At 43.0% G+C, this 17,679-nt stretch overlaps 4 protein-coding genes across 4 annotated transcripts; 2 read left to right on the forward strand and 2 right to left on the reverse strand.

Moving 5' to 3' along the window:
* The first annotated feature begins 551 nt into the window (after window positions 1-551).
* Window positions 552-1,261, forward strand: MYCFIDRAFT_212266 (uncharacterized protein). The gene has a single exon (XM_007932096.1). It carries the CDS (start codon window positions 566-568, stop codon window positions 1,145-1,147), a length of 582 nt encoding a protein of 193 aa, XP_007930287.1. The 5' UTR covers window positions 552-565; the 3' UTR covers window positions 1,148-1,261.
* MYCFIDRAFT_216506 (uncharacterized protein) lies at window positions 1,226-2,604 on the reverse strand (the record flags this gene model as incomplete). Its single annotated transcript, XM_007932097.1, has 1 exon — window positions 1,226-2,604. The coding sequence occupies exon 1, from the start codon at window positions 2,339-2,341 to the stop codon at window positions 1,226-1,228; it is 1,116 nt and encodes a 371-aa protein (XP_007930288.1). The 5' UTR covers window positions 2,342-2,604.
* Window positions 2,605-3,207: 603 nt separating this feature from the next.
* Window positions 3,208-12,467, reverse strand: MYCFIDRAFT_208851 (uncharacterized protein; the record flags this gene model as incomplete). The annotated part of the gene is made up of 6 exons (XM_007932098.1): window positions 3,208-4,934; window positions 4,976-5,044; window positions 5,082-5,209; window positions 5,248-5,326; window positions 5,351-5,394; window positions 12,462-12,467. The coding sequence occupies 6 exons, from the start codon at window positions 12,465-12,467 to the stop codon at window positions 4,877-4,879; spliced, it is 384 nt and encodes a 127-aa protein (XP_007930289.1). The 3' UTR covers window positions 3,208-4,876.
* MYCFIDRAFT_212267 (uncharacterized protein) lies at window positions 3,228-5,185 on the forward strand. Its single transcript, XM_007932099.1, has 2 exons — window positions 3,228-3,331; window positions 3,452-5,185. Exon 2 carries the CDS (start codon window positions 3,574-3,576, stop codon window positions 4,843-4,845), a length of 1,272 nt encoding a protein of 423 aa, XP_007930290.1. The 5' UTR covers window positions 3,228-3,331; window positions 3,452-3,573; the 3' UTR covers window positions 4,846-5,185.
* Window positions 12,468-17,679: the final 5,212 nt, after the last annotated feature.

The raw sequence follows: 17,679 nt of genomic DNA on the forward strand, positions 1-17,679 counted from the left end.
CCGAGTCTCTTCATTCCCCAACTCCAATCATTGTCTATGCTTCGTGCTCGCGGACCAGCGATTCGCACTACCTGCCGTGGATATGGGCGGGCCCAGCCAGTGTGAGGGCCATGAGATAATGCATAGCAAGTCAATAATGCTGCAGATACTGCTTACCAGCTAGAGCTTTGGGGCTTTACCAAACTTCGGAGAAAAGCTACCTCCGTTTTCCATTGGAAGACACGACATTGACATTTGAACGGGATCGCAACGCGCTTGGAAGTTCCACCAAGGATGTCGAAAAGCCCTTGTGCACGTTTGCAGATCTCACCGACTTGCTAGATAGACGCCTATGGCGCGGACCGTGGTTATCTCGACGCTGTCAGAGTTGGGCTGCAGTAGAGGGCGCGCAGGTCAACACCGCGCAGATTGGAGGTTGATAGATATATACAGAGCTGAGCTGCACGTTGGCTGCTGATTTGGTTGTCTCAAGTGCCTGACTTCATTGTCCGACGATAGATTGCAGATTCGTTTCGCTTTATCTATTCTCAAGCTTCATGCAATTCGTCGATCTGTATTGCTATGCATGCATTGGCGGACTGCCTTGGGACAGCTTCAACGAGCTATTCAGGTGAGTGAGATGACTCTCGATTATCTAGGTAGTAACAGCTCTGTTGACGTAGAACCAGATGTCGCGCTCCTGGAGCTTATACAGAAGGCTGAAAGTATCTCCACGCCAACTTCACCAATAGAGCCCTTAATGGCGCGCGAAGAAGAATACCCATGTACGGAGTGCGGTGAAGAGCGAACACGGCGAGGCTCAATCGTCGCAGACCCAACTCAAGCCAATGCTGGTAGGTCCCGGTATGCATGCACGAACCAGAAATGCCGCAGAGGAAGGAACACGCGACATGAGTACGTGTGGCATATCTGGGAAGTCCATGGTGAAAGTCCAGTTTGTGATTGTGGTCTGCTGAGTCGACAGGGGATGTTCTTGAGCAGATCGGGTACTGGCCGGACTGGATACGGGTTTTGGGAATGTGCTTATGGTACTTGCAAGTACTTCTCGACAGATCGAAAAGGTCGATCGGTGATTAACGGTGAAGTGAAGAAGGCCAACGTAGAGCAATTCATTCCGTGGTCGGCAAGCGTGACAAATGTGACATGATCAGTCAGTCAGCTTTTGCCAGCAGGAAGTTTAGGAACCAGCGGCAGAGATGTTGTGCAGATCATAAGTCTCACTTCTTCAGTCTTCTTCCACAGCAACCTCATCCGTATCGCCTGGGCCTTGAGGGCCACGTTTGCGAAGACTTACGACGCCGTAGAACAGGTCGTCCAGCTCCTTGTCAGTGACTTCGTCTCGGGTTTGATACTCGTTCAGCGCAGTCAAGATTGAGCCAGTTTCTTTGGTGCCCACATCTACCCATTCGGTGGCTTCGATGCCGTGCTCGGGGCCGATAGTGACTCCTACGATGCCAAGTCGCTTGTCGTCGTCACCCCTGTTGTCTAGAGATACCAACAGCTCGCCTCTGAATGCTGTGACGTCGAGTGGCACTCCTGGGAGTTGCTTCGCGACCATCGCCGATGCGTCCTGAGCCCCATGGTCCGGATTCGCTGCTAGGGCAGACGACAATATCAGGAACAGCGCCTTGACTTTTTCGACGGCGATGACTAGGACATGTTCATTCGCAGTAGATTGAATTGGCGCGCTCCATATGCCAGAAATGGCTAGCTTATAATCATCGCTGATTGGATGTTGATGGGCAACGCTTTTGACTAGGTCCTTGAGATAAATCTTCTTGAGGAGCTTGAAGTGCGACCACTTCCAGACTCCAATCCAATCGTCCCCACCACCGCTCACAAGCAAGTCGCTGCTGCCGACCTGGCAGATCTTGCTTACGAATTGGGCGTGACCCAGACAAAAGCCTTCGATGATATGGGCGTGTGGCGGTGCCCTCGAAACACGAATGTGTTCGTCTCGATCTGCTGTGAGGATGTAGCCTCGGTGCTGACCTTCCACCTCCTTCAGGACATATCTCATGTCAGTCAGCATGGAGACGTGGCCGAGCAAGAGTTTGTGGTCAAATTGAAGTGGGTCTTTCCGAGCCGTGAAATTCTTCTGCTTCATCTGCGCCTCCAAGGCCATTCTGTTGCGCTTGCTGTGGACGGTCAGCTCACTCGCTGCCACTCTGAAGGCATGCGTTGGTTGAGGCGTGGAATCCGCCGGAGTCGCGTCGGCTTCTTCATGGTCCCCCATCGTAGCTGGGATCAGTGGCAAAGAGTAGACATCGCCGAACTTGTCGCCGACCAGGATGGTGGCATTATCAGGCATGACTTGGACCGCACAAGGTCGCTTCGGCATGCATCTTTGGCTGAGCTCTTCGAGCCTGGCTTGCCGACAGTCGAAAACGCGGATGCATTTGTCGTCGGTCACCGCGACAATGTGCTGGGAGTCGGGAGAAGCGGCAAGCCTGATCACGTTCGGAGCTTTGGGGGCGTTGCGGATCTTCTGCTTCTTCACTGGTGGACGCTGTCCATGCGATTCTTGCACGACAGCGCCATGGTCGGGTTGTGTCGTCGGCTGCGAGGGCTAGCGAATGTCAGTCGAGAGCTTCGAGCGTCGCATCAATGCCAGACTCATTCATGCGAGCATGTCAACATACAGCATCACTTGCAGCCCACTCGGATATGATGCGGCTGGATGGAAGGCTCAGTGTGACCAGCCGTGGGCCACATGCGGCGACGAGGAAGCCTCGGCCAATGGCGTCGGTTGCATGGGGGGCATAGAGGAGGCTTTGAAAAGGGTGCCGCATCATGCAAGCAGGCTCGATTTGCAGTGCGAGATTGCCTTCACGTGCAAAATTTCAAGCTGCGCAACATTCACTTCGGCGTCGGCAGTCGGAACTTTTGCGGATGGGGAATGGCTCAGCGGTGACAGAATAGTTCTACTGTAGCAGGTGGGGTGGGCTGGCCAAGACTTTCCATGACAGTGCAGTGTCGCTTTGAGCGCGCGCGCGAGACAGCACTGCAGTGTGGCGGCAGCAAGGCGCCTTTCGATCGCCATGGAATATGTGTCAACAACAACTGGCGGCGCCGAGGAATTTTCTGCCGGAAAGAAAGCGAGCGAAGCTGGGCGAAGGCAGGTGCAGCGAGTTGATCAGGGTACATATTCTATCGTAGTTTGTCATCATCTCGCCTCTTCACATCGACATACCCACGTTGTTGCTGCTACATCGACCCACCCAAGACTCTCCCGCCGCCCGCCTCGTCACTGCGCAAGGCACACAGCGCAGGCAACGCACCGCACCGCACCGCACCGCACCGCACCGCACCGCAACGCAGCGCCATTCCCGTAAGCATCCACGCCCGCCGCTTCTCGCCGCCGCCGCCGCCGCCTCCTGCCTCACTCGGAGTCGCCCCGGCGTGGTCTTTGCTTTGCCATTCCACCTGCTCAGTGACTGACACACCGCAGCGCTTTCGTTGATTCCATCCCCTCAGCCTTTGATCTCGGAGCAAACAACCGCGAGTCAGTAAATTCGACCACGACACACTACACTTCCCCGCCCTCCTCCTCCTCCTCCTTCGACTGCCACCATGGTGCGAGAAACCAAGTTCTACGACGTGCTCGGCGTCTCGCCCGACGCCGACGAGGCTAAGCTCAAGACCGCATACCGAAAGGCCGCTCTGAAGCACCACCCAGATAAGAATGCACACGACCCGAGCGCCGCGGAAAAGTTCAAGGAAATCTCCCACGCATACGAAGTCCTCTCAGACCCACAGAAGCGCCAGCTTTACGACCAGTATGGCGAAGAGGGCCTCGAGCAAGGCGGTATGGCTGGCGGAGGCATGGCCGCCGAGGATCTGTTCGCACAGTTCTTCGGAGGTGGCGGTGGAGGATTCGGCGGCATGTTCGGCGGCGGCATGAGAGATCAAGGTCCCAAGAAGGCACGCACAATCCACCACGTCCACAAGGTCTCCCTCGAGGACATCTACCGAGGCAAGGTCTCCAAGCTTGCCCTCCAAAAGTCCATCATCTGCTCAAAATGTGAGGGTCGAGGCGGCAAGGAGGGCGCTGTCAAGACATGTGGAGGTTGCAATGGACAAGGAATGAAGACCATGATGCGCCAGATGGGCCCTATGATCCAGCGCTTTCAGACCGTCTGCCCTGACTGTAATGGTGAGGGCGAGACCATCCGCGAGAAGGACAAGTGCAAGCAGTGCAACGGCAAGAAGACTGTCATCGAGCGCAAGGTTCTGCACGTGCACGTCGACCGTGGCGTGCAGAGCGGCACCAAGATCGACTTCCGAGGCGAGGGTGATCAGACCCCGGGTGCCCAGCCAGGCGACGTTCAATTCGAGATCGAGCAGAAGCCACATCCACGTTTCCAACGAAAGGGCGACGACTTGTTCTACCACGCCGAAATTGATCTTCTTACAGCACTTGCTGGAGGTGCCATCTACATCGAGCACCTCGACGAGCGCTGGCTGACCGTTGAAATCCTGCCAGGCGAGGTCATTTCACCTGGCGAGATCAAGGTCATCCGTGGCCAGGGTATGCCATCCTACCGACATCACGACTTTGGCAACCTTTATGTGCAGTTTGAAGTCAAGTTCCCGGAGCGCCTCTCTGGACCACCGGATGCCGACGGCTACCCGACACCTCTGAGCAAGGCGCAGATTCAAGCCCTCGAATCTGTATTGCCCCCACGCATGCCGCAGCACATCCCACCGCCAGACGCCATGACCGAAGACTACCAGCTCGAGAAGGTTGACCTGACGCGGGAAGGCGATCGCGCAGCAAGAGCCACCGACGAAGATGACGAGGACATGCAAGGCGGCGAGAGAGTACAGTGCGCATCACAATAAGCGCCAAGGACAGACAGAGATACCCATGAATCTAGAGTGTGGAGATGACGCTATGAGGGATGGGCGTGATACACTGGGCAAGCCAGTAGCTTGCTGAATTCCACTGCCAAATCGATAGTCTTCGGGCTACTCGAGTTGGAATGGAAAAGCGTGCGTTCGGAAACGCAATGAGCGTGATAGATCTGAATATGCGATGGTGCTTCACATGGTTCTGGCACAGTTTACGTCGTTTTCACGAGCATGGCCTGCTTGCCTGCGGCCGTTTGGGGCGTTCGGCGTGGAACAAAGCTCCGTTGGGAATCGATAGCGTTAGCTGTACTGAATGAAGTTTTTGAAGTATACTCAGTCTACGCGGACATGCATTCTCATCAGTGCACCATGTGTTATGCTCTATCCGTGGACTCCATGCGAGTCTTCTGCCTGATTGAGATGGCCATTTGCTCGGTCAACTTGACAGGCCAACGAAATTATTGCGAGCCAGCTCGAAGTGCCATTCAGCTGCTACGTAGAAGTCTTCCAGCTATGACGCACGCTTAGCCTTGGCGCACGCTTTCTACCGTTCAGCTTATATACCCTCTTTACGCTCGCATTCTATTAATACAACGTCTATACTATTAACGCTTTCGTCTATTTATATTTCGACTACGCGCTTTCGATTAGGAAACCTCTTAGACTATTATAGGCAATATTATAATTAGTATATATCGCTTTATCTATAAAGTCCGATTTCCGGCTTTCTTACTTAGAGTATATATAATATCTTCTTCCTACGGCTATTTAAATATAATACGCCTAAGAGGGTTCTTAGCCTTCTTTATACTCTCCTAAAGGTTATTATTTAGTTATCTAGAAACCGTAACTATCTATTTCTTTACTTCCTTCTTAAGGGCCTATTTAGCTAATTTCTCCTTCCTTTCTTTAGTAGTAGCCTATCTCTACTATAGCTTTAATTCCTTTACTTATATAGTATATTACTTATTTAGCTACTACTAGACCTTCTTAGCCTCCTTCTAAGTAGCCTCTTCTTATTTCTCTCTCTCCTTCCTAGTAAAAATATCTCTTACCTACTAAATCTTAGTAGATAAGTAGAATATAGTAGTAGAGCCGTTTTTTACCTTTACTTCTTTAATAAAATAACTTATTGCTTTGCTTTCTACGCTTCTTATTATTATTAAGAGTAGCTATAAGTCTACTTACTTAAGTTAAGAGCTAGGTATTCTAAGCCTAGAAGCTGCTAACCTAATCCCTTAGGTTTAGTACTTTCTTCGAGTTCTAAGTATCTACTATAGTCTTAATAATAGCCTTAATCTTCTTCTAGTTAGCTCTCTTAATATTAGACCTAGTTAAAGCCTTTAAAGAAGGTCTACTAGACTGCTTACTAGAACTTAGCTCTTCTATACCCTTTAGCTTCTTTAGCTTAGATAGTACTGCCTATAGATTAAATAGATAGATATATGTCTTCTAGAAGCTACTATCTATATTCTTCTTTACTATTGCCTTAGTCTAGGCCTACTAGAACAAGCTAAAGAATACCCGCTTTGTTATACCCTAGATACTTATAGATCTATAGATAAACTAGTTTAAAGCCGTTAAGTAATAGCTTGCAAGAGGTACAAATAAGGATATATCTAGAGGCTGCAATCTATATATTAAATAAGGTAGATAAACACCTACTAAGATCTGCCTTTCTAGAGCCTAATTAAGGAACTTTATATTTAAGTAAGAGCCGTATCTATCTAGTATTAGTAGGCTCTAGGATCTACTATTGCGAGCCTTCTACTTAGTATAGCGATCGAATACTTAAGTTAACTATACGAAGCTAAGCTTATCGTTTGTCTAGCTAGAGGGTAACTTAGTAAAGAAGGCTAAATACTATCCTAGGTTAATATCTTCTACCTAAGTATCTTAAAACTAGCTAGGTTAAGCCTTATAGATTAAGGTAGGTAGTAGTGCTATACTACCAGTATAGATATAGCTAACAACTATTATCTACTCGCGGTTACTATCCTATATATACCCCTTTAACTACTAGTAGCTACTTATTATTGCCTACTTTGTAAAGATTCTTCTAGCTTTGTTAAGTACCCCTATTATAAAGCCCTTCTTACCTATATTATATAGATTCTTAGGCTCTATACTATACTTCTTTATCTTAGCTTGCAACTTGTTAAAGTACTTAGTATATAAGGGCTATAAATTAGCCTTCTTCCGTACCTTATCCAGGTTGCTAAGATACTTAGAAAATAGGATATCTAAATGCCTCTTAGTAAACTTAGTAGGCTAGTTCTTATTAGGCTCCTTGCTATATACCTGCTTAGCAAGATTGCGTGCTATTAAAGCCGTTAGTAGTAGGCCTAGATTGGTTAACTTATTAATATATCTAACTAACTCTACCTCTTCTAGATTATTTAGTAACCGCTTATCTTCGTACTAGACCTATTTGCTACCCTAGACACCTCTCTAACGCTTAGAAAGCGTTAAACGCTTAACTCTATAGGTCCTAGCAGTTGTATTAATATTAGGCCTCTCCTAGCTATTTAGATTATTAATCGCCTTCTTAATCGGGTCTATAGTTATAGAGTTATTTACTTGTAAAGAGAGTCCGCGGAAGTGCTAAATACCGTACGCTAAGGCTAACTGTACGTTAACCCTAGGAGATTTCTAGAAGGCTTCCCTACCTGCCGTACACTCCCGCCTGCCGTATAGCAGCGTACGGTTTTACTATATATATTTAATACGGTCGTATTTACTTAATAATAGTCGGATTGTAAAGATTTTTAGTATATATAAAAGCGCTAGAAGCGCTCTTTAATCTAATATAGAGATAATATCCTATATCGTACTAGAAGCTATATAATATATATAGGCCTACTAGAAGCCGAACTACTAGCTTTCTTCCTTAGAGATACTATAATATCTTACTTAGGCGGTTACTCGAAGATAATACGCCGGAGGGGGTTTTTTACCTTCTTAATAACCTCTAATAGGTTAGTACTTAGCTATCTAGCGGCCTATTTATTTACCTTATTTATCTCCTTCTTATAGGCTTCCTTAGTAAGCCTTACCTTCTTTTCTTTAGCCTCTAGTTATCGCTATATAGCCTTTAGCTATTTAATACTAAGTATATATTGCTTCTTAAGTGCCTCCTATACCTTCTCGTCTTATTTATAAGCTACCTCTACCTATTTCTATTATTCCTTCTCTTACTATATTTCCTTAGCTTTTAGTAGCTTAGAAGAACTATAGAATATAGAAGTAGAGCCTTCTTCTGCCCTTACTTATATATATAACTTCTTGCCTCGTTTACGGCGCTTCTACTTATTATATACGGCCTATCTAAGGCTATTAACTTAAGTAAGAAGCAATGAATTCTTAGCTGCTAAGGTACTAACTTTACTATATAGGCTAAGAACCTTATTAGTATCCTTATACTTTACCTCCTTACGGATTAACGAACTTATCTTCCGCTAGTCTTATATAGTAAGTAAGCTAATCGTAGAAGGCCTATAGCCTATAGAAGGCCTTAATAGTAGGTTTAAATAGTCGCTATATAGCTTCGGCAATAGTAGCTTAGATAGGACTACTTCCGGATTAAATAGATAGATACTAGTCTTCTTAAAAGCAGACTTAATATTATAAGGTATTAGTGCTAGTATCTAGGCTTACTAGAAGAGTATAAAGAAGGTCTACTTTATAATATCTTATATTGCTTATAACTTATATAGATAGGCGTTTAAAGCGGTTAAATACTACGAGGTAAGAGATACGAATATAGCTATATCTAGTAGTTATAGCTAGTAAGTTCAATAAGGCGGATATACGCCTACTAATATCTTCCTTTTAAGCGCCTAGTTAATAAACTTTATAGTTAAATAAGAGCCGTATCTATTAACTAAAAGTAGCCTCTAATCGCGACTATTACGAGCCTTCTTCTTTACAAAACGATCGTATACTTTAGTTAACTATTTAAAGCCGAGTTTATCTAAAGTCTAGCCTATTAGAGAGATTATAAAGAAGGCTATATACTTGTCTAGGTCTATATCCTCTACCTAGGTGTCCTAAAGATTGCTAGATTAAGCCTTATAGATTAGTATAGGCAGAATGCTCGTAAGGTTAGCGGAAATAGCTATAATATAGGTTATCTACTCTCTATTACTATCCTATAGGTATCCTATAAGCTGTCTACTCTTAACTACGTTCTTTAAGAAGTATCTTAATGCCTTCCTTAAGACCCTAATTATAAAGCCCTTCTTGTCTATATTTGTAATATTCTTCGACTTTAAGTTAATATCGTACTTATTAATAGCCGCTTATAAGTTCTCGAAGTACTAAGTATAGAAGAGATAGCTATCCGCCTTCTTACGAGCCTTATCTAAGTTGCTAATATATACTAAATCTAGGTATTCTCTCTACCGGTATTTAAAGCGAGTAGGCTAGTTCTTTCTAGGTATATTGCTATAGATTTCGTAGGCGGAGTTACGTATTATTATAGTAGTCGGAGGGAGGGCTAACTTAGTAAGAAGATTAATATAATCGTAGAGGGTTTATTCTTGTTATAGTATTAGTAATTGCTGTTCTTTATACTACTACTACTTAGTTCTAGCTTTGCTATTTTATAGCTTACTTAACTTCGTACGCTTGATAGAATACTTCCTTATAGTAATAGAAATACTCGGCTTCTTCTGCTCTTTTCAATCAGCTATTATACGCCTATATTGCTAGTCTATATCTATAGTTACAGTTGTTAGAAGATAGAAGGCCGAATTTCGAAAAAGTCAAATCGAGATATGCGATAGGCGGGGCTATATAGCAGGTAGGGAAGACTTCTAACTCCCCGGATTTTAGAATACGATTGCCTAGTTAGCCAAATCCTATATAGCTACCTCTAGGTAGAAAAAACTACGTACCTTTTATACCCTTTAGCCCTTAGACAGCTTAAATCAGTACCTGTAATATAGTGCGAAGTTACAAATATAACTACAATAAAAAAATTTGTATAAAACTAATATACATTCTAAATCGATATAAACTAAATTAAACAAAAGACAAACAAAAGACAAGCAAAAGATAAGCAAAAGACAAGTAAGACATAAGTAAAAGATAAGTATAAAAATAAGTTTAGAAAATAAGTATAGAAAACAAGTACAAAAAATAGGCATAAAAATAATTCTAAAAAATAATTATAAAAAACAAGTATAAAAAAGAAGAAAAATTATATAATTATTACTTTAATTTATTAAGAGGACTATCTAGTTCTTCACTACTAGTCTACTAGCAGATAATAGCAGATTATTTTATAAGATTAAGTATAGTATAGCTTTACTAGCGACTTTTCTATTAATTAGCTTAGTCTTTCCTATAGCTATTAGATACTAAATGTTTAAGATTTACTGCTCGTATATAGATTTACTAATAAATTTTAGTAAATATTTATATTTAATTTATATTTAAATACAATCTTAGCTATAGTAAGGGTAGTAGTAACGCTTAGGGTTAAGATAAAGGGTGTTCTATAGCTATTTATATAACTCGTCGTTGTCTTCCGCTTCTATACTTAGTTATAGTATATCTACTAGTATATTCGCTACGCTAGTACGTTGCTATTGCTTAGAATACTCGCTTGTTCGGATGCTGTTACTATTAAGAGAGGCTCGGTCCTATAAAACCGTACGTCTACTACTACTAAAGGTACGCTCGGACTCTATAGATATAGCGAAGGCAGATAATAAGTCGATAGCTAGTTACGAGAGCGTTAGATAGGCCGTCCGTTATATAGGCAGGCACTACTATTTAAGTAGACTTATATAGATTAATTAGCTTATCCGCTTATTAGTACTAACTTATAGTAGCTTAATAGGCGTAGCGGTAATAAAGCACTTAAAGTAATTAATATTAGTTGTAAGTACGTTGTTCTTAGGCTCTTATTGCTACGCTATTATATCCGCTAAATAACCTATAGCTTCTATAGCGGTAGCGGCTATAGAAGTAGACTCCTTAGAAGCAGGCCTATAGAATAAGAACCTAAGCAAGTAAAGTCTCCTATCCTGCCTTAGCAAGTCCTATATAACAGTTATATAATGTTTTTACGTATATTATAGTGCTAATCCGCTAGCACTAAGCCTACTTAGCGTATACGCGGAAATGCTCGGTAGCTCTTATAGAGATACTCGGTAGCCGGCTCGGCGGGTATACTAGCCGTATAGGGCTATCGTAGTTAGTTAATGGGAAACACTCTACCCTATTCTTAGAAAGGTACGGTTGAGTTCTACTATCTACTACTACGATTAGTAGAGGGTGTTCTATACGTTGCTATAGGCCTATTTTCTAATAGTTCTAAACCGTCTACCCTTTATAGCGGCCTATAGAACCCCGAAAGATAAACGTAAGCGATCCGAATATGCCGGGCGCGGAAACCGTATAGAATAATATACTAGGAGCGCCGGTAGTATTAGAAAGCGACGCGGCGGTATAATAATACGAAGCCGAATATTAGGCGCGTTAAGAAGCGACCCGCCTATAGCTTAAACGATTTATAGCTAAGTAAGAAGTACTTAGGCTAGAAGTATAAGCTTAAGAAGCTAAGCGAGAGAATACGCGTCTTCGTACTCTAAGGGACGCCGGCGGTATATAGGCTTCGAGTAGCGGAACCGCCGCTACGGGTCCTACGATAACCCCTTCCCTAGGTAATAACGACGACGAAGAAGAGGTAGAGTTAGCTAACGAGTCGATTTAAAGACCTAAATCTTAGAGAGCTAAATCTCTCTTCTACCGACTACCTCTTTCTAGAAGTACGCTAAGCGTAGCTACTATACGTAGTATAAGCTACGTAGTTACTAGCTTTACGGCTATTAAGCCTCGCCTAAAGGAACCTAAGCCCTTTAAAGGCGATACAATGCTATTATTAAGCGCGGCTATCCGTCTTTAATTAATACCCTATCTAAGTTAACTAATAGTAGGGACAAATTAGTTACTATCTCTACCTATATCTTAGCCCTTCTCTAGGCGGACCGAATAACTATTATCGATACGACTAGACTTATACTAGTAGAGCTTATAATTAGGAGGGACGCTATTCTCCCGATCGAGTTGTCCTATCGTACGTATAGTATTTACGACTAGGGGTCTATTTATACTAGAGCGGATCTTCTTACCCTATAGGAGAAAGCTCTTAAGGAGATAACTACGACTTCTTAAGAGGGCCTTACTCGATAACGTTGCCTCCGTAAAGAGGCTAAGCAGTATTTCGACGACTTTAATACTATTAATTAGGAACCTCTAAAGGTTAGCGTAGACCCCGCAGTGGTTCGGGTTGGTTTGGTTTAGTTTGCTAAGCCGAAACTCTAGTTTGGTTTGGGTTGGTTTGCTAAGCAACTATATAAGTAGCTAGTTCGAACTATATAATTTATCGGTTTTTAAGAAGTGTACGAATGTATACGTAGCTTCAAGCAAGCCCTTTATAAGACTTAGCAGTGTAGCCGGCAGCGTAGCCGGCATTTTTAGTCCTTAGTACTTATAGAATTTTCGAATCCTACTTAGGCTACGTAGTTATATAAAGGTACTCACATAACCTTAAATCTGTGGACAATTAGCTAAGGGCACTAACTAATCAAAAGCACATACATATATATATAAGGCATTATAGTTTAGTTCGGAAACTGTACTCCTTAGGTATAAATTTCATCCTTTCGTTTACGGTTCAATTCCCTAACTGCTTAGTAGAATATCTTTATCTAGATCTAGGTAGAACTCATCGATTTCCCTAGAAGTCCTCCTCCTTAAGAAGTTTATGCACTTTCCTACCGAACTATTCGACAATATTAAGTACTAGGATAGCTCCTCCCTCGGTATCGGCATAGTATATAAAAGAGCTATAAGGCAGCTCTACAGAACGTTCTACTAGTTACTCGCTATACTAAGGCCGAATGCTAGTTCGTTCCTTAGAACTCTTAGTTATTTAGGAGATATAAAGGGTAGGGTAGGTAGTAACTTCGTATTATATAAGGAGGTAGAGTCTGCTATAGAAGAGGCCTTTAACCTATAGAAGATAGTAAAAGATATAGAGGCAGCTACAGGTCCAGGTACCTAGTTGAATTTTTAGTAGGTAGAGTATAAGGATATTTAGAGGGAGTATTAGGTAGAGTTGCGAAGGCAGGTATATAATATACTCTAGAAAACAGGGATAGTGCCTATAACTATAACTATTAGACTCTTTAACCTTCCTTATTTTTCCCTGTTTTCTTTTTATAAAAATCTAAACTAATACAAATCAACCGGAATGTCTATCTTCTTTTAGTTCTTTGAAAAACCTAGCAGCGTAGCTAGTAGCGTAGCCGGCAGCGTAGCCGGCAGCGTAGCCGGCCTTTTTACTCCTTAGTACTAACGGGATTTTAGGAGACTTCTATTCCGTACGGCTAATAAAGTATACTATACTATGTATATATACTTAGAGAGTATTTAGAGCGCAGTATATAGCGCCGTATAACAGCGGCTTATTTCGTATATAGAAAAGCTTATAGATAATACTACGAACATCCTTTCTACTAGAACATCTATCCTACCTAGCACCGTCTCGAATATAGACATTCTAGCCTTTTAGAATCTAATCGAGTACTTTAAAATCCTTGTCTATAATCGTTATACGCTTCGCGTAGATAGCTATAAGGTTAACCGCTAAAATAGTATTAGTATAGTCCGAAAAGAGGTAGAAGAGAAACATATATTTAAAGATACGAACTAGGTAGGCTTTTATAGCCTCTTAAAGGGCGCCTATCGCGGAGGCTTAGAAGCGAAGGTCCGTTCTATAATCCTAGGCAATTTCGCGAACAAGTCGTTAGAAAGGAGCTTTACGGATTAGGAGCTAAGAACTCTTCTAATACTACCGAATCTTACGGAGGGCTACGGCTAAAGAAGGATTAGTAAAAAGACAGTAAGAATGCCGGCTACGCTACCGGCTACGCTGCCGGCTACGCTGCCGGCTATAAATAGGACTTACTTCCTAGGCGCTATCGACGCTTCGTACGATTGCTACTAGTAGTAGAAGCGCTAGTTATCGTCTTACGTAGAGCCTTGCCCGCCGTTGTCTTACGCGGAGCCTTACTCGCGACGCCCTTTCTAGTACCGGAGCTAGCGGTAGTAGTAGTAGCCCTCTTGCGTTAATATACTATACTCGTTCTACTATTTCCGGTCTTGTTGCGACCCGTAGAAGCACTAGGTCCCTTCTTACGAGGCGTCGTAACTTAGTTAAGTAGACTCGCTATTGTAAAAGTCGTCGAATTAAGGAAAAAAGTGCGTTACGAAGGTATACGAAGGCGCGCGTAGAGCGAGGGTATTACGGAGGTAGTAGATATAGAGCGTAGAGGTATAGGTATCGATACGAAGGTTAAATATAGCGGTAGTATCGCGTTATCGCTAGGTAATAGAGTAAGCTTCGCGTAAGCCTATATTATAGTAACGTTAGAGCAAGGAAAGAAGGTAGGCACGGCTAAAAAAGGTAGGTACGGCTAAAAAAGGCAGGTACGGGAGACTTTGAAATATAGCCGGCATATATAGCCGGCATAGTAATAGGCGAAAGCCTCCTTTTAATAAATAGCCGGCGTAATAATAGTATCTTACTATAGTATAGATATTCTTTAGTAATGCCTTTACTAGCTATAGTAATCTTATAAGTAACCTAGGCCTATTGCTAGTAAATATAAGAAATATTAGGTAGGCTATACTAAACAAGCTAGTCATTTAGTAGGAAAAGGCCTACTACCGTCTCTATATGCCGGCTACGAGTGCCGGCTATCGCTCTAAATTCAACTCCGCCCTATCTCGGAGGCTAAGGTACCGAGCGGAAACCCTATAGCTTATATTCACTCGGTTGTCGCGGAGCGCCTATAGGTAAGGTATTAGAAAAGAGTATAAAAAGTACGAGAAGAGTATCCTAGGATATAGGTCGTAAGTGAATAAGAGTAGTACGCCTAGTTATTTATATAGTACGTTACTCTATACGACTAAGAGCCTATATTATCTTATGCTTCGCTTATAAGACCTCGACTCTACTAGTATACTATCGATCTCTTCCTCGGTCGCTAATACGCTGTCTTAATTCTTCTTCGAGTTGCCGGACTTAGTACGTATCTATAGCTATGCAATAGCGCTACGTATTATAGAGAATTTCTCGTTAAAGTTTCTCTCTTATAGGCTTGCTATCTGCCTCGTAGTATAGAGGATTAAAGTACTAATACTAAAGAATCTCCTTATAGTTAGGATACTAGGGCTCCTTAGGACCTTTATGTTTTAGGTCTAAATAGAGACGTATTATAAACGTTCTATCGCCCTTTCGCTTACTACCCGCTAGGTCGCGATATACGAAGAAACTAATCTAAATATAGCTCGTCTCTATAATAGCCGGGTAAATATAGAGCGCTAGGTTTCTACTTCGTACCTTAGATTTAGGGACGGCGCGGAGATAAAATTAGAAATGTGGCCGGTACCTATAGCCGGCAAAAGGATACGAAAATAGGCCTCCTTCTAGGTTAATCTAACGACTAAATACAATTTCTAACTAATCCGCTATAAACCGACGCCGAATTTTAGCTAGAAGCTGTATATCTTTATTTTAAAGAGTAACCCGCTTCGTATAGATAGTAAGGAGGTTTAAAAGCTTAAGCTCGGTTACGAGAAATGCCTCCGTAGCTTCCTAAAGAGTACTAATCGCCTTAGCCGTAAATCGTATACTAGACCGAAAATCTAATATAATTTCTCGGACGAGTCGCTAGAAGGGAGTCTTAGGGATTAAAAGCTCGGTCCCTCTTTTGTTTTAGAAAAGCCGGATCTAGCGAAGGGTAATAGTACCTAGTTTAAAGCGCCGCTTCTTTATCGTCGAGTCCTGCCTTATTCCCTTTCTTTTAATAGAAAGATAACTTTTCTTCGCGATAGTCTTCGTCCGCCTACTCTTTTTAGCCTTCTTCTATCTACCTATAGCCTTCTTATTTTTCGGTACTGTTTTCCGAGGAACCCCCTTCCTTCGTATATACTACGGAGAGCCTTACTCTTCTAATATCTCGTTCTCGCTACGGTCTCCCTATACTTAGCTTGCTTTACCCTTGCCCTTTAGCCTCTAAAGATATTTATCTGCGCGTTTAGGCGACGAGGATATATCGGTAGGACCTAGAAAATTAATAAGTATATAATCGTAAGGAGATATTAATGCTTCTTACCTTCTAGAACAAATAGTCTTCTATTAAACCGCCTTATTAGGTTATCGTTAGATTCGAATAAAGGATAGTAGCTTAAGGAAGGGGAGGCAGCCGGCTTAGGAAGGCCCGAAGAGCCGAATCCTTAAGGCATATTTATCTTTAAGAATATAGGGAAAGGGAAGAAGGAGAGGAAGAGCGAACAGAGAATTAGAAATAGTCCGTAGGTAAGCGGGGTCGGTTGCTATAGCAACTAGTCTATTTAGGTCCTAGGAATTCGAAACATATTTCGGATATATACCGGCTATATACGCCGGCTATATTACCTTATACGTAAACGCTTCGTCTCCTTAAAGCTACTCTAAGCCTATATACGTTTCCGCTTCTCGATCCGGTATCGCCTTCTACCTCCGCCCTCCTCCTCTTCGTTATCGCTAATTAAGGTTTCGCTTAGACTAAGTTTCGCATTCTCTTCGCGCTCCTAGGTTTCTTCGATCTTAAGGTTTTCTAATTCTTCGATCAACTCTTTTAGTATAATCTTTAGTAACCTACCTTAGCGATTCTAGTAGAGGAGATAGTATCGGAATACTATAATAGATTCGAAGGTAGTAGGCGAGTATATTTAATTAAAGCGGCCCTAGTAACGAGCGATACTAAAAGACCTCTTATAGCCTATACCTACGCTTAGGATAGCGAGGACGTCCCGAGCGACCGACGCTATCGTTAGAAACTTAGGCTCTAACCGCTACTATATAGCGAGAATATCGTCTCCGAATTCGTCTAGAAGACCGGTAAGATCTAGAGATTATTAGCCCTCTTTCCGAGCCTACGGGTTTATACTTACTCGCGCGCCGATAGAGATCGAACTCTTCTTTATTTACTTTAGTAGTTGCTTCCTCTTCTGCCTCTACTTCCTATCTACGAAATAGGTATAATATCGGAGCCTTCTAAACCTTCTTTTTCTTTATAGGAGCTGCATTTAGACTAGTTTCTTTCCGACGCTCGTAGAACATCTTTTCTAGAATAGTCTAGTAATGCTTCGGCTATACCTCGTCCGCCTTCTATTCCGGCCTCTACTAGTATATATCCTTTTCTACCGGGTTAAGTAAGTACGCAACGCTATAGATATCCCCGAACGAGTTAAAGGTAGCACTATAATATTTATGCAACTTAGTATAGGAGGTGTCTATAGCTTTCGTTATAGCTACTTTCTAGGGAACGCTCTTCTTAGCTAGCTTAGCTACGGTTTCCTCGAGCTCGTTAAAGAGCTAGTTATAGTACGTAAAGACAAGGTAGATCGTCGGTCCTCGGGTTCTTCTAATCGTAGTAGTAACCTTCGCGTAATGCTTACTAATATCGACGAGATACTCTGCTTAGCGCTATTCGGCGGCGGTAAGGCCGAGCTACTTAATACCCTCGGAACTCTAATAGATCTCGAGAGCGGTACGTAAAGTATATCCCCTCGTAACTATATAGAAAGTCGAATCGAACCGGGTCTTAACGTCTTAGGTAAAACGGAGTAGGCGCTAAGGAGGCCGCTTTTGCTATCGCTTATTCTATACGATATTCTAGGCATCGGTTTTAGGGCGCTCGATTAGGTTCTTTTAAATAGCCTCGAATCGGTTATATCTCTATAAGCTCGAGTTCGTATATA

Source organism: Pseudocercospora fijiensis (assembly GCF_000340215.1).
Source record: "Pseudocercospora fijiensis CIRAD86 unplaced genomic scaffold MYCFIscaffold_8, whole genome shotgun sequence".
NCBI lineage: Eukaryota > Fungi > Ascomycota > Dothideomycetes > Mycosphaerellales > Mycosphaerellaceae > Pseudocercospora > Pseudocercospora fijiensis.